This window comes from Aotus nancymaae, unplaced genomic scaffold (assembly GCF_030222135.1).
Source record: "Aotus nancymaae isolate 86718 unplaced genomic scaffold, 86718_ANA_hifiasm-v0.15.2.pri h1tg000053l, whole genome shotgun sequence".
In the NCBI taxonomy this organism is placed as follows: domain Eukaryota; kingdom Metazoa; phylum Chordata; class Mammalia; order Primates; family Aotidae; genus Aotus; species Aotus nancymaae.
Genome location: NW_026988467.1, coordinates 10,335,947 through 10,353,082, shown reverse-complemented (window position 1 = coordinate 10,353,082; position 17,136 = coordinate 10,335,947). Strand labels below are relative to the sequence as shown.

The following is a 17,136-nucleotide window of genomic DNA, read 5'->3' as shown; positions in this document are numbered from 1 at the left end:
CAGGAATCAATAGCTGTGATTGTAACCCCAGTCCCACACCCACCTTACTGCAGATATGGAAATGTTGCTAAATATTTTGGCATCTGTCTTCCATTTTAACTAAATGTTAAAATACCCATTGCTATTTTCTACAAGTATGTGAAGGAAGAAATTAATTTTGATCAAGAGAACGGTTAGTTTCTCCAGACAAGGCAGGACATCATTCATCACTTTCATGGTAGCCAACCTATACAACTTACTGCATGTTTTCAGCTGGTAGTTCAGGGAGTAGTCCACGTGACTCATAAGAAGTCTATTTTTGCTGACTCCAATATTCAGTTTGCTATCTTCCTGTAAGGAGCAGGATTTATCAATGCCTTCTGGAACATTCACCTCTGTATTTGTTCTGGAAGGAGGCCTGCCAGATGCAACCTTGCTGATGTTTGGGGCAGAACACAGAAAGCCAGGGACTGGGGAGAAGAAACCCAAACACATGATGGATTAGGAACTGGTGACATCAAATTGGTTTAATCGGGACTGAGGGATGTCACTGACAGCCTTGCCTATTGATTTGAAGATGTCGTTTCCCCGCTTTTACTCTTCTCATCTCCACTCTTGATCTCCTTAAAGTCAACTTGCCTTAGCTACACAGTCACCTTGAAACCAGGAAATAAACACTTCTACCTTTATCTTGCTTTTGAGTTCTGCAGGATCTTATATGCTAGAGAGGATTCCTGTAAACATGATTTAGCCTCTTGCTGAGAAAAACAGCTGGCTCTGTGCCTGTGTCAGGAATCAATAGCTGGGATATTAACACTAGGCCCACACGCGCCTTACTGCAGGCGTGGAAAAGTTGCTAAATACTTTGGCCTCTGTCTTCCATCTTTAACAAAATGTTACATTACCCACTGATATTTTCCTAGAAGTATGGGAAAGATGAAATTAACTTGGAAGAAGAGAATGTATCATTTCTCATAGACAAGACAGGACTGGACATTGTTCATCACTTTCGTGACAGTGAACCTAAAGAACTTACCTTCCGTCTTCAGCCGGCAGCCCAGGTAGTAGCCCACTTGACTCATAAGAAGTTTATTTTTCCTGTCTCTGCATTTCTGTTCTTCATCATTATCTTTCCGATCTCCTGTAGACAAATTCAGAAGAGCAGGTCACATTAAGCAAATCATACTTCACACAAGACCAAATCAGTGTCCACTCATAGCACAAGGACTTAAAATATTCTCAATTTAAGCATGTGGTATTGTGACAAGAATGTTCTAACGGGCCCTAGACTAAGTTGCCCTAGAAGTAGATGAGCCTGCTTTTCAGATCCATGGGACAAAATCTCCCTCATCTGCTAGATCTTAATCACGTATCCTCTGACCTAAGTTAATGCAAAAAATTAAAACTTTTTCCCCAAAATCTTCAAAAATTGCCCTAAATACTTTCCAGAAGTGTTGCTGCAATACTGATTTATCCAATCGTATATCATTGTCAATGAATTCTGAGAGAAATTTTTATAGGAGATTGGACCGACGGATGAATTCTAATAACCTTTACTGAAAAAAGAATCTGTTCACGCCTGGAATCCGAGCACTTTAGGAGGCCCGAGAGGGCAGATCACTTGACCTCAGGAGTTCAAGACCAGCCTGGCCAACATGGTGAAACCTCGCCTCTACTAAATATACAAAAATTAGCCAGGTGTGGTGGTGCCCACCGGGGACGCCAGCTAATGAGGAGTTGAGGCACCAGTACCAGGGTACTCTCTGCTCTTGATGGTGCCACTTACAGATACCACAGGTTCTAGTAGGAGCAGGGTCCCCTTCAAGTTCCCCACAGTGGGTACTGTGTGCTATCACCCTGTTTCCCCCAGTGTCCCCAGAACACAGCTTTGCCTACTCGGCGTCAGCATAAACCAGAACCAAACGGAAGTTTAATAGCCTCAGACATTTAGACCAACAGACCAAATGTTACTTGTCTGTAGGATCTTATACGGTACAGAGAGGATTCCTGTAAACACGATTTAGCCTTTTGCTGAAAAAAAACAGATGGTTCTGTGCCTGTGTCAGAAATCAATACCTGGGATTTCAACCCTAGTCCCACACCCACCTTACTGCAGACATGGAAAAGCTGCTAAATACTTTCACCACTGTCTTCCATCTTCAACTAAATGTTAAAATACCCATGCTATTTTCTACAAGTATGGGAAGGATGAAACTAATTTTGATGAAGAGAAAGGTTAGTTTCTCGAGACAAGACAGGACACCATTCATCACTTTCCTGGTGGTAAATCTATACAACTTACTGTATGTCTTCAGCTGGTAGTTCAGGAAGTAGGCCACCTGGGTCATAAGAAGTCTATTTTTGCTGTCTCTGATATTCGGTTTGGTCTCTTCCTGATGGGAGTAGGAATATTCGAGGGTGTCTGGAAAGTTCGCCTCTGTGGTGTTCCCGGAACACGTCCTGCTGGATGGCACCATGCTGATATTTGGGGCACCACAGGTAGAGCCAGGGACTGGGGAGAAGAAACCCAAACACGTGATGGGTTAAAAACTGGAAATCAAATAGGTTTAATCAGGACTAGGGGATGTCAGTAACTCAAATTCTTAACTTACTGTTGAGAAAAACTTGATCCCCCCTCACAGCACTTTAGGGTCCTTAACCGCAAAAACAAGGTTCGCAATGCTTGAGCTGAGAGCTGAAGGCGCTGCCTGTAGCTCAGACTCTCACAAGAGTGTGGGAGCTAGTGGCCAGTGTCCCAGGTAACGGTCTGCTGTTGCAATAACTGAATTAGAACCTGGGCGTGTCATGGAATCTTAGGAGCCCTTCATCCCAACTGCCCAGGCTTTGCTAAAACACAGGCCTCCTGGTCTCACCTGAGGTCATAACCGATGGGGACCGTTCCTCTATCAGTCACTTTCAGTATTTGTGTACCCTTGTGACAATGCCAGTCCTATCTCATTCCCAATATATGTAAGCATGTGCCTCATTTTTCATCTCTTGTGTGTATAAAATCATCAAGGCAGAAACAGTTTCCCAACACGTGATATTTTCTTAATGCTAGTCATGAAGTCAGTCACCCCACCTTCTCATATGTTAAAACAGAATTGAAGGCTTTTCCACAAGTTTAAGATATCAACCTATTACACTGCCATGATATCCTTTGAGTCTTCTGCAGTTTTTTCTGTATCCACTAGAAAGTGAATGAGTAATTCATTCTTAAAAAATGTTTTCTTTCCTGGCACAATATTCTTCTTGCTGCATCCCATGGTTACGCTGATTTATTTTTTCTTACTGGCAGATACCACTACGCTGATGTTTGTGGCAGAAGAGGCTTTTCATTACACTTAAGAACAATGTGACGTCCCTAGGTCCAAAGCTTCCTCTATGTGAGATGGTTTGTTTTTTAATGTGACTGAACATTACATCTCATTGTTGTCACTTATGGATGTCATTCTAGTCCCAGAAAAGCTCTTTTCAAGGTATCAAGTCATCAAAATCATTTCTACAGAGATCTCCTGAAAGCATGTGTGACCATCTATCTTGGGAAGTCCTGTAAACCTGATATGATTTTGTTGTTTTCGTTTTTTCCATATGTTGAAAATAACAGGGCCATGAGCGGTCCTTATGGAATACTGTTTGATAGATATTTTTCTGAGTTGGTCTAACACTGTTGATGTGTGGTTGCATCCCCCTAACCAAACACAGCAAGATCAAGGTGATGGTCAGGGGTGGTTGGTGGTCCTCCGCGTTGCTGTGCAATAGAAGGTGAATTTGAGATGAGAGGAACGAGGAGGGAAGAGTGATCCCCTGAACCATCTCCTCACTTTCTCAGCTTTCATCGCCACCTAGGTTTTGTGAGCCTGGGACTTGGGAGACTGTTCTGTAGCCCAGGTCTCCTATGTTTGGCTGCGGGCTTGCCTGAGGTGAGGGTGCAATGGGTGTGACCCTGGGCTGCCCAGCATTCATGTGGCAATGAAGGAAGGAGGACTGGCTCAATCCCATTGGAAAGCATGCCTCTCTGCAGCCCCCACCATCCTCCAACTACACTGTAAGGATACTGCTTCGAGATATATCAAAGGCTTTAAGTAAATGTATGTTCTGGTGTCTGGGAGCTCTGACCTTCTGTGGCACAATGAAAATCTGTCAGGTTTCTTCATTTTAAAAATGATGAAACTGCAGGTTCACAAAGTTATGTGGCTTACTTGAGGTCACACATAGATGAGTTTTGAGAACTGCTAATAAAAGCACTCACACTAATTATTCCATATTTATTCATAGGATCTATGTCATTCAGTAAATATTCATATAATCATCCAGTAATTGTTTGTTGACCAATTTCTACCAGGCATTTTGCTCAAAACGGTGCACATATTTGGACAGCATATCTTCGTCATAATCTTCAAAGTAATGCTGTTATCCTAAGAATCAGGTAAGAAACCTGAAGAGGGCTAGCAAATCATGAATTTGGCCATATTTCCATTTTTTGGTTTCTGTGATGCTGGATGAACGACCACAATGAGTCACAGGAAGAGTATCCATTCTGGTATCATTTTCCAGGACAGAGCTGTGCCCTCCTAGAGCATTGGGCCCAAAATTCACAAGTGTCTGCAACCTTGCTTTAACAGCATGGGAAATAAGCTCTATTACCTGCAATTTCCCTGGAACTCTGGAATATACAAGGGAAGTATGAGACTTGGTCTTCCCTTGACTGTATTTAATTCTCTTCTAAGGGACACCAATGATTTTCACTAAGACTTTTGCTGTTTTTCTTTATTTCTTTTCTTTTCTTTTCTTTTCTTTTTTTTTTTTTTTGAGACAGAGTCTTGCTCTGTTACCAGCCTGAAATGCAGTGGTACAATCTCGGTTCACTGCAACCTCTGCTTCCCATGTTCAAGTGATTCTCCTGCCTCAGTCTCCCGAGTAGCTGGGACTACAGGCGCACACCACCATACCCAGCTAATTTTTTTGTATTTTCAGTAGAGACGGGGTTTCACCATGTTGACCAGAATGGTCTTGATCTCTTGACCTTGTGATCCACCCGCCTTGGCCTCCCAAAGTGCTGGGATTACAGGCGTGAGCCACAGCGCCCGGCCAATCTGAAAATGTTCTTTTATGCTTCCCCGTCATTAGGAGCAATGTCCTATGACATACCCTCCCATCCTCCGGACTGCCACAACACATCACTTGGGTAGAACTACCGTATCTTGTTGAAATCATCTGTTTGTGTTCTTCCACTCAATGGCTTCAGTTTCTTTAGTGACATTAAATACCTGAATCCTGAGTGCTCAGTACAATATAAAGAAAATTAAATACTCGGCCGGGCGCGGTGGCTCACGCCTGTAATCCCACCGCTTTGGGAGGCTGAGGCGGGTGGATCACGAGGTCAAGAGATCGAGACCATTCTGGTGAAACCCCGTCTCTACTAAAAATACAAAAAATTAGCTGGGCATGGTGGCGCGTGCTTGTAATCCCAGCTACTCAGGAGGCTGAGGCAGGAGAATTGCCTGAACCCAGGAGGCGGAGGTTGCGGCGAGCCGAGATCGCGCCATAGCACTCCAGCCTGGGTAACAAGAGCGAAACTCCGTCTCAAAGAAAAAAAAAGAAAGAAAATTAAATACTCAATAAATGTTTATGAGAAACTTCCCTCAACTGAAGCTGCAGAAGAATAGTATAAGTATCACTGCTTCCTATACAATCATGGGACACTTACTCTGGCACCTGACCTAGGGCAGAGCTGTTTGATGTAAGAATGGACATCTCCACCCTTCTCCAAGCACGGTTATTCCCTCTAACCCACACTGACCTCAAGAGTATCCACTGCTACAGCAGCCCTGAGGTTGAGGCTCCTGGGTCTGGCGCGGGGGCTGACGGTCGTATCCTCCCCCTCTTGGAGTTGAAGCTGCCCCTCACCATAAACCAGCTCTGATCTACCCTATGGCTCTCTCTGGCCAGAGGCAGGAGACTCCTGTGGAGTAAGTTTCTCTCTCAGTCCACACTGCTCAGCTCATGCTGTTCCTCGAGAATTTAAATGATCATAGGCATTGCCTATTTCCCCTGAGGCTTCTGTCCTAGTTTGTCCTTATCTCCCCTTCTTTGGTTTTCATTTACCAATGGCTTGTCCTTTGTGGATTATTCTCATCCCCTAAACCTGCTGACTTTTCTCCGCCTGTTCCCTCAGCTCTCGGATTCCAGCGTGTAGACTCAGCTCAGGCTCCTGCAGGAAACAGAGTCAGGTCTCAGCTGAAGGTCCCAGGCAGCACTGAAAACCATCTCAATTCCTCAGAGACTCAGAGAAAACAGAGCAGGAACGGACCTCAGAGAGGTACAATAAGCCCCTACCTTCCCGATGAGGAACCTGAAGCCTACAAAGACTGACTCTCCCAGGCTCCCTCCCTCACCACTTGGTGGCAGCAGATCCCACACACAAGCCTTGGACTCAGCCTCCCTGTGCAGAGCAGGTAACTCACCCTCCAGAAGCTCACTGCTGCCGTTCAGAAACTTTAGATGAAAAATAGCCATTTCCTCCGTGAAAACAAAAATAGTAAAAGCCCCTTTCCTTGGACAAACCCTTTATCACAGTTCTATAGTCCTGGCATTTATACTTGGTCAGCTGTCATTCACTAGCTGCTAGATTGGGGCAGGGAGCACATAGGATCAAATAGCGTTTCACACAACCCTGCTTTCCTGGCCGGGGCTCTCAGTTCCTCTACTCTTCTTCAAAAACTTTCTTCTGCTGTAACTGCTGGAGAGTCCAGGCCCTCGCGTGGGTCATTTCTCCATGAAGATCCCTGTTATTTTCTTCCTCTCTTGGAGATGGAGATAGGGCAGAGATTGGTTCTGGGACTCCATAGTCTTAGGTTTTCTCCTAAACCAGCCAGGGCAGTTGAAAGCAATCATGACTGTGAGAGGTCAGGACAGTGAAGAGGAGCGTGGGCTCACAAGGACAGCCCCTCGTGGAGATGGTCAGGACCGTGACACAGGCAATATCTGACCAATTCCGCCGGGGATGACGCAACAAGGATTAAGTGGAGGATGCTGCCATGAGGAGAAAGGGGAAGAACCAAAAGAGTGGGGGAAGAAGAAAAAGAAAATGTTTTCCAGAATCATAGAAAAAAATGCAGAGCCCAGAGGCAAAGCCCCCTGTCACAGAGGGTTAGTTCCAGGCTGAGGAGCCTGATCAAGAAATTCCTGCTGGACTTTCCTCAGCACCACTTCAAAATGCTTTTGGATCAGTGACTTTGTTCCCTCCACTTTCCCTCTTTTTGAACAAGAATCCCTAGAATTGTTATTCTGTGACTGTCCCACCATTGCACATTGAGGACAGATAAGCTGTTTGTTCAGTTTCACAGGTCAACAGAGGTAAGGGAATTATATCAAGGATCTGTACTTTGGCCGGGCATGCTGGCTCATGCCTGTAATCCTAGCACTTTGGGAGGCTGAGGGGGACAGATCCCCTGAGGTCAGGAGTTTCAGACTAGCCTGGCCAACAGGGCAAAACCCCGTTTCTACTAAAAATACAAAACAATTAGCTGAATCCAGTGGTGCATGCCTGTAATCTCAGCTACTCAAGAGGCTGAGGCAGGAGAATCGCTTGAACCCTGGAGGCAGAAGTTGCAGTAAGCCAAGATCACACCACTGCACTCCAGCATGGGTGACAGACCAAGACTCGCTCTCAAAAACAAAAACAAAAAAGAATCTGTACTTAATGGACACCCTCGGAAGCCTCATTTGCACTCGGTGTAGATAGTTTAAATTTAAACTTTCGATCAGATTAGAGCTACGTGACATTTTTCACTTTGAACTAATGCATTCATGACACGAAACTTGGAAACCTTAGGTGACAGGGTGAGTGTATTTTGCATCTGTGAGGAACATGAATGTCTGGGGACCAGAAGTTGAACTATGATAGGTGGAATTTCTAAAATGGTCCCCAAACATGCTGTACCCTTAGCTCTGGAACCTGGTAAGCTGATGAGACATTCCTGTCATTACATTGTTACGTGGCGGTCATGTGACTTTAATCTCGGGAACCTGTTAGGCTGATGAGACATTCCTGTGATTACGTTGTTACATGGCGGTCATATGACTTTAATCTCGGGAACCTGTTAGGCTGATGAGACACTCCTGTGATTACGTTGTTACGTGGCGGTCATGTGACTTTAAAGAGTCATATGGTTTGACTCTGTGTCCCCACCCAAATCTCGTGTTGACTTATAATCCTGAGTGTTAGAGGTGGGGCCTGGCGGGAGGTTATTGGATCATGGGGATGGTTTCTAATGGCTCAGCACCATCCCCCAAGTGCCGTCACATGACAGAGTCTCCATGAGATCTAGTTGTTTAAAAGTATGTAGCACTTCCCCTTTCTCTCTCTCTCTCCTGCCAGCCATGTGAAGACCGTGCCTGCTTCCACTTCCACCACGATTGTGACTTTCCTGAGGCCTCCCCAGAAGCAGAAGCCTGCACAGCCCACAGAACCATGATCTGATTAAACTTCTTTCTTTATAAATCACCCAGGTCATTCATTATAACACTGCAAGAACAGACTAATACAAAGGCTGAGCTTTCCTGAGTGGGCCGGATCGAATCACATCAATCCCTAAATGTCAGAGATTTCTCTAGTGGGTAGGAGAAGACAAAGTCAGAGAGAAGATGGGAGCTGGAGAAGAATTCCATGGGCTGTTGTTGGTTGGAAGATGGGGAAAGTGAGAAAGAATGCAGGTGGCCTCTGGATTCAGGGTGTCTCCTGGCTAAGAGCCAGGAGGACTGAAAAGGGATCTCAGTCCTCCACCCACAAGAAGAGGAATTCTGCCAATACATCTGTAGGGAACTTGGAAGAGTAGCCTGAACTCTAGATGACAAACACAGGCAGCCCATAACTGGATTTCAGCCTCCTAAGACCCTGATCAGAGAACCCAATCATTCCTGATTTCTGGGGTTTCAGACAACTAACTTGTTATAATGCGTTAAAAGGTAGCAACAGAAAACTAGTTACAGGTGCCTATATGTACTCTTTCTATATTTTCACATACATGTATGCTAATCCCTATAAGCACAAAAAAGAAAAAAAGCAAAGGACTACAGTAAAATGTTATACTTACCTTTATGGGAGCATCACAAGGACTGTTCTAGAGCCCTTGCAACTTGAAGAAGATAATGAAGGGCATTTCAGGCAGGTGAGAAGTGTCTCTTCAATGTTACCAACCCAATTTCTGAAAGAAAAAAGATGGTAAAATACTTCACTCCCAGCCAAGTGTGGTGGCTCACACATGTAATCCCAGCACTTTGGGAGGCTAAAACGGGTGGATCATCTGAGGATGGGAGTTCGAGACCAGCCTCACCAACATGGAGAAACTCTGTCTCTACTAAAAATACAAAATTAGCCAGGCATGTAATCCTAGCAACTCGAAAGGCTGAGGCACAAGAATCACTTGAACCCTAGAGGTGGAAGTTGTAGTGAGCTGAGATTGCACCATAGCACTCCAGCATGGTGGTACGTGCCTGTAATCCCAACACTGTGGGAGGACGAGGCGGGCAGATCACCTGAGGTCAGGAGTTCAAGACTACCCTGGATCCAAGATGGCTGATCACTAGCAGCTCGGGATTGTAGTTCCCAGAGAAAGCACACAGAATGAGAGGACGCCACACTTTCAGACGAATTTTTGTTACCCACAGACCGGAAGACTCCCAGCGGAGGAGCCCCACGGGTCGCCAGGGTGACTCTCGTGGCCGGTGTGGCAGTTTTGCCGGCGCCCCAGTGCGGCGGTTCTTGATGCAGGGTAAACGGGACTGGGTCCCCTTTTGGTTGACGTTTGGAGCTCCGGGAAGGCAGAGCCACCCATTTATCTGATTGAAGAAGGGACTCAAGAGGGAAGCCAGACCGGAGATTCCCGGGCACAAAAGCACCACGGATCTTAATGCCGCTGTTTTGGCCAGCACGGGGGGTTGCTCAGATTTCAGCACTGGGAATCAACAAGTTGGACGTCCACTCAGAGACCTAATTTGAAAGTAGGCAACTACAAAGACGACAGGTGGATGAACTCACAACGATGGGAAGAAACCAGCGTAAAAAGGCTGAGAATACCCAAGATCAGAATGCCTCTCCTTCTACAGGGGATCACAGTTCCTCATCAACAAGAGAACAAGGCCTGATGGAGAACGAGTGCATTCCATTAACAGATTTAGGCTTCAGAAAGTGGATAATAAGGAACTTTAGTGAGCTAAAAGAACATGTTCTAGCCCAATGTAAAGAAACTAAGAACCTTGAAAAAAGGTTTGATGAAATGCTAATGAGAATAGACAACTTAGAGAGGAATATAAGTGAATTAATGGAACTGAAGAACACAATACGAGAACTTCGTAAAGTATGCACAGGTTTTTGTTTTTTTTTTTTTTTTTGAGACGGAGCTTCACTCTTGTTACCCAGGCTGGAGTGCAATGGGGCGATCGCGATCTCAGCTCACCGCAACTTCCGCCTCCTGGGTTCAGGCAATTCTCCTTCCTCAGCCTCCTGAGTAGCTGGGATTACAGGCACGTGCCACCATGCCCAGCTAATTTTTTGTATTTTTAGTAGAGACGAGGTTTCACCACACTGACCAGGATGGTCTCGATCTCTTGACCTCGTAATCCACCCGCCTCGGCCTCCCAAAGTGCTGGGATTATAGGCGTGAGCCACCGTGCCTGGTAAATGCACAGGTTTTAACAGTCAAATTGATAAAGCAGAAGAAAGGATATCAGAGGTCGAAGACCAACTTAATGAAATGAAACGAGAAGACAAGATTAGAGAAGAAAGAGTAAAAAGGAATGAGCAAAGTCTCCAAGAAATATGGGACTATGTGAAAAGACCTAATTTACGATTGATAGGTATACCTGAATGTCATGAAGAGAATGAATCCAAGTTGGAAAATATTCTTCAGGATATTATTCAGGAAAACTTTCCTAATCTGGTAAGGCAGGACAATACTCAACTCCAGCTAATGCAGAGAACACCACAAAGATATTCCTCAAGTAGAGCAACTCCAAGACACATAATCATTAGATTCACTAGGGTTGAAATAAAGGAGAAAATTCTAAGGGCAGCTAGAGAGAAAGGTCACGTTACCCATAAAGGGAAGCCTATCAGACTCTCAGCAGACCTCTCACCAGAAACCCTATAAACTAGAAGAGAGGGGGTCAATATTCAACATCTTCAAAGAAAAGAATTTTCAACCCAGAATCTCATATGCCGCCAAACTAAGCTTCATAAGCGAAGGAAAAAGAAAATTTTTCGCGAACAAGCAAGCACTCAGAGATTTCATCACCACCAGGCCTGCTTTACAAGAGCTTCTGAAAGAAGCACTACAAACAGAAAGGAACAACCAGTATCAGTCATCCCAAAAACTTACCAAAACGTAAAGAATATCTCTATAATGAAGAATTTACATCAACTAATGGACAAAATAGCCAGCTAGCATTAAATCACAATATTGAACTCACAGATATTAATATTAATTCTACATTTAAATGGATTAAATGCCCCAATCAAAGACACAGACAGGTAAATTGAATAAAAGGTCAAAACCCATCGGTACGCTGTATCCAGATCTATTTCACAAGCAACGACATACAAAGACTCAAAACAAAGGGATGGAGGAAGATTCACCAATTAAATGGAGAGAAAAAAGAAACAAAAACAAAAACACGAGTTGTAACTTTCGTCTCTCACAAAATAGACTTTTATAGTAACAAAGACTAAAAGAAACAAAGAAGGACATTGCATAATGGTAAAAGGATCAATGCAACAACAGGAGTTAATGACTATAAATATATATGCACCCAATACAGGAGCACCCAGATACATAAGACAAGTTCTTAATGACTTATAGAGACCTGGACTCCCGCACAGTAATAGCGGGAGATTTTGACACCACATTATTAATATTCGATGGATCAATGACATAGAAAATTCATAGGGACATCTATGATTTGAACTTAGACCTGGAATAAGTAAACTTAGTGAACATTTATAGAATTCTCCACCCCAGGTCCACAGAACATACATTTTTCTCAGTATCATATTACACCTATTTTGAAAGTGACTACATAATTGAAAGTAAATCACTCTTCAGCATTTGCATAGCATTTCACAGACTTAAATGAAATATTGATTGGCTGTTTGTTATTTTCTTCCCTTATTCCTTCCTATCTCCGTTGTTAAGCACAATTATCGGCATAAAAGAGGTTTTTAATACCTATTTTTAGATGGCATTCCAGCCCGGGCAACAGAGCAAGAATCCTGTTCTCTCTCCCCCTTTTTCTTTCTCTTTCTTTCTTTCTCTCATTAAAAAAAACAAAAAACAAAACAAAACAAAAGACTAGCCTGACCAACATGGAGAAACCTCATCTCTACAAAAAAAACAAAATTAGCTTGGCATGGTGGTTCATGCCTGTAATCCCAGCTACTCAGGAGGCTGAGGCGGGAGAATTGCTTGAACCCGGGAGGCAGAGGTTGCAGTGAGCCGAGATCACACCACTGCACTCCAGCCCGCGCAACAAGAGCGAAACTCTGGCTCAAAAACAAACTTAACTCCACAAAACAGTATCTGCAAATTCATCATCTACATTTCTAATAGAAGGTTTTTTTTTAGCTCTTTCACTTGTGCTCACCAGACAAGGTCTGATAGCAACTATCTGTCACCAGCATAGATGAACCAATTCAAGGACAGCAATAAACAGGACTACTACTAAGTTCCCCCTAAGAAAGTCCTTAGAATAAAATATCTCCTCTGGTTGCCACAAGAGTAAGACACAGTCCATCATATAAAATTCCAATCTAATAAAAGATGAAATATAATGTTGTCTGTTTTCCAAATTTTAATTTTGTTCAGGCTCCGTCATGGTGACCAGGGATTGGAAAATGACTGCAAAGAGGCTCTGGGGAATCTGGGGGAGGTAAGAAATGTAGTCTGTATTCTAAGAGGGGACTGAGGTGATGGCTATACAAAATTCTACATATCTACTTAAGTTATTCAATTCTACATTTGCCATTAGTGACTTTTATTACAAGTAACTTGTTAAATGAAATTTCTGGTTTCTACTCCAACTTGTAAGAAGCCAGGAGGTCACCACTTGTCCTCACAACAAGAAAAAAGCTGAACAAACTGAACATTATCAAACCTTATTAGAGGGCCTACAGGAGAGGTCACAGGGCAAATTGCCATGCTGAAAACAAGAAAGACAGGCAAACACAGGGAACAGAAGCTGCTGAAGCCAGCAACTGGGAGGAGCACTTAAATGGTACTGACAGATTACTAGAAGCTGAGGGTGGCCTGGCTTGAGCATTAAAAACTCCTTGGGGCCCAGAATTGGGGGGATCTCACACTTTTCTAAAGTTTTACCACCTGGAGCCCAACCAGGTTCTCATAGTAAAGATCAGAAAAATCCCCACAGAACTCACACTGCCGACTTCAGCACTAATTATAAAGCTACACTAACCAAACAGTATGGAAACTGGTGAAGAAACAAAAAAACAGACAAATAGTTCACTAGAAAAGAATACAGAGCTCAGAAATACACCTACATAAATACTCAACTGATCTTTGAGAAAGGCGCAAAGGCAATTGAACAGGGAAAGGATAGTCTTTTCAACAAATGGTGCTAGAATGACTAGATATCCACATGTGAAAAATAAATAAATCTAGGCACAGATTTTACACCTTTCACAAAATGGATCTTAAACTTCAATGTAAGGTGCAAAACTGTAAGACTCCTAGAGGATAACATAGGGGAACATCTGGGTGACCTTGGGTTTAGCGATAACTTCTCAGATATAATGTCAAAAACACAATCCAGGAAAGAAAAAATTGGTAAGTTGAACTTCTTTAAAATTAAAAACTTCTGCTCTGTGAAAGATATTGTTAAGAAAATGAATAAACAAGTGATAAACTGGGAAAAAAATCGGCAAAACACAGATCTGATGAAACACTGGTGTCCAAAATATATAAAGGACTCTTAAAACTCAATAATATTAAAGCAAACAACCCAATTTAAAAATGGGCAGAAGATCTGGACGCTTCACCAGAAAGATATATGGATGACGAATAAGCATATGAAAAAGATGCTCAAAACCATGTGTCACTAGGAAATTGCATATTAAACCAATGAGATGCCACTACACTATAACATACACCTAATAGGAAGATTCAAATCCAAACAAGTGACAATACCAAAGGCTGTCAAAGATGCAGAGCAACGGGAACTCTCATTCACTGCTAGTGGAGATGCAAAATGCTAGTCACTTTGGAAAACAGTTTGGTAGGATGTTTTTTTTGTTTTTTTTACAAAGCTAAACGTAGCCTTGCCACATAATCCTGCAAATAGCGTTTTAGATATTTACCAAACTAATCTGAAAACATGTTCACTCAAAACCTTGCATCCAAGTATTTACAACAGTTTTGCTCATACTTGTCAAAAACTGAAAGTAACCAAAATGTCCTTCACCGGCCGGGCACGGTGGCTCACGCCTGTAATCCCAGCACTTTGGGAGGCCGAGGCAGGTGGATCATGAGGTCAAGAGATTGAGACCATCCTGGTCAACATGGTGAAACCCCATCTCTACTAAAAATACAAATAATTAGCTGGGCACGATGGTGCGTGCCTGTAATCCCAGCTACTCAGGAGGCTGAGGAAGGAGAATTGCCTGAACCCAGGAGGCGGAGGTTGCGGTGAGCCGAGATCGCGCCATTGCACTCCAGCCTGGGTAACAAGAGCGAAACTCTGTCTCAAAAAAAAAAAAAAAAAAAAATGTCCTTCACTAAGTGAATGGCTAAACAAACTGTGGTATATCTGTACGAGAGAATATGATTCAGTGATAGAAAAAAATGAGCTATCAGGCCATGAGAAGACATGGAGGAACTTTAAATACACAATACTAGGAAGAAACTAGTCTAAAGACTCTACACACTGTATGATTCCAACACTAGGACATTCCAGGAAGGTCAAAATGGTAGAGAGAGTGAAATGATCAGTGATTGCCAAGCGTGGAGGAGGGATGAACTGGTTGGACGCAAGGAGGTTTTCAGCAGTGAAACTATTCTGTGTGATACTGTACTGAGGATTCAGGACATTAGGCAATTGTCAGAAAGCATAGAACAATAAAACTCAAAGAATGAACCCTAATGTCAACTATGGAGTTGAGTTAATAATAACGTATCAATACTGATTAATCAATTGTAAACATGTATCACACTAATGCAAGATACTAATGATAGAGGAAATTGTGTGCTAGGGGACAAGAGAGAATAGGGGAATTCCCTGTACTATCGGCTCAATTTATCTGTAAACCTAGAATTACTCTAAAAAATAATGTCTATTAAATGTTATTAAAGTTAGGATGCAACAGCCCCAAATCAAAATGTTGGTGGCATCCTGTCACTGTGTGGTTCACACTGGGCGCCGAGGTGCACCAACCTGGAGTCAGAACAGTCGGAGACATCAACGCCTGTGCCTTCGTCCTCTGGTTCTGCGGGTGTCCCTGGAATCCAGAGAGCAGATCAGTTAGCTTGAGACAGACTCAGTGCTCCAGAAAGTGCAGGCTTCTAGTAGGACAGGGAGAAATCATCTCAGGGCAGTGATATGGCCCATATATATTTTATTTTGGATGTGAGTGAATCCCGAAGTCTAAAAAGTATTTAACTTAGAAGACAGATACTCTCTGCTCATTATTTTAAGAACAAATTTAGAATCGTTGTTAAACTTACATCTTTATTTCCCTAGCTGGCCAGGACCTCATCAGTAGCTACTGATGTCACTAGTGTCCTCTGAATACCTTGGCAGTGTTAACTGTTTTGACCCAACAGGAAACTGAGGTGTTGCTTGTACCTAAGATGCTGACACCTGGCAGAAGTCCAGGGTCACTGGCCCAGAGCAAGTCATCCAGCTGTTGAGAACAACCAGAAGGGGGACACACCATCCATTGAGGTCATCTCAATGCAGCATGAGCCACTTGCTCTAATGAAGCCACCATCACTACACTTCTTATAACTCGCTGTTCACTAGACTCAGAGTTCTGTCAAAGCTGAGATCATATTCTACTCATCTCTGTGTTCATGATTCCCAGCTTAGGGTCTGGCACTAAGGAAGTTCTCAGCACTGTTCACTCAAGATAGGATAAAACTGACTACACAGATCCAATCCAATCACTGACATTCCTCTCCAAAATGTCCTACCAGGGATGCTAGAATTTCTCCCAAGATGCAGCAAGCCCCCTTCCTACACCTGTAGGGCCCTGCTCTACACCAGTCAGGTGCCAGGAGCTTCTTCTGTGGGACACTGGAGGAAAAACGGGACTACTCTGAAGAATTCCTCTTATGGTTCCCCTTGTCATTAGGAGCAATGTCTTCACCTACACTCCCATCCTCTGGGCTGCCATGACACCCCACTTTTGGAGAACTACTATCTTTTCTTGAAATCCTGTCTTTGTGTTCTTTCTCTCATGGGCTTGAGTTCCTTGGGGAAACATTACTATTTGAACCCCAAGTGCTTAACACAGTACAGAGAAAAATAAACACGCAGTAAATACTCGTATCACATACAGACCTTCCTCAAATGAAAGTGCAGAGGAATAGTGTAAGTATCACCGCCTCATATACTGGCAAGAAACACTTACTCTGGCACCTGACCTAGGGCAGAACTGTTTAATTTAAGAATGGACACCTCTAACCCTTCTCCAAGCATGGTTACTCCCTCTAATCCACACTGACCTGAAGAGTATCCACTGCTACGGCAGCCCCGAGGTCCAGGCTCCGGGGTCTGGGGCGGGGCTCACGGTCGCATCCTCCCCCTCTTGGGGTTGGTGCTGCCCCTCACTATAAACCAGCTCTGATCTACCCTTTGGCTCTCCCTGGCCAGGGTCAGGAGACTCCTGTGGAGTAAGTTTCTCTCTCAGTCCCCACTGCTCAGCTTGCGCTGCTCCTCGAGTGCTTGAATGATCATAGGCCCATCGCCCATTTCCCCAGAGGCTTCTGGCCCAGTTTGTCCTTATTCTCCCCTTCTTCGGTTTTCACCTGTTCTACCATTGACTTGTCCTTTGCAGGTTATTCTCTTTTACAAAACCTGCTGCCTTTCTTTCTTCCATCTGATCCCTCGGTTCTGGGCTTCCAGGGTATGGACTCAGCTCAGGCT

General features: G+C 43.7%; 1 protein-coding gene across 1 annotated transcript in view; it reads right to left on the bottom strand.

Moving 5' to 3' along the window:
* LOC135269420 (uncharacterized) overlaps nucleotides 1–17,136 on the bottom strand; it is a 25,250-nt gene extending 8,114 nt beyond the window's left edge. Inside the window, exons 1-7 of the mRNA XM_064363307.1 lie at nucleotides 17,019–17,136; nucleotides 15,424–15,487; nucleotides 9,078–9,188; nucleotides 6,088–6,193; nucleotides 2,282–2,491; nucleotides 1,016–1,120; nucleotides 240–449 (exon numbers count right to left, since the gene is read on the bottom strand). Of these exons, the coding sequence (XP_064219377.1) occupies nucleotides 240–449; nucleotides 1,016–1,120; nucleotides 2,282–2,491; nucleotides 6,088–6,118 (556 nt within the window). The 5' untranslated portion in view covers nucleotides 6,119–6,193; nucleotides 9,078–9,188; nucleotides 15,424–15,487; nucleotides 17,019–17,136. The remainder of the gene's footprint in view (nucleotides 1–239; nucleotides 450–1,015; nucleotides 1,121–2,281; nucleotides 2,492–6,087; nucleotides 6,194–9,077; nucleotides 9,189–15,423; nucleotides 15,488–17,018) is intronic.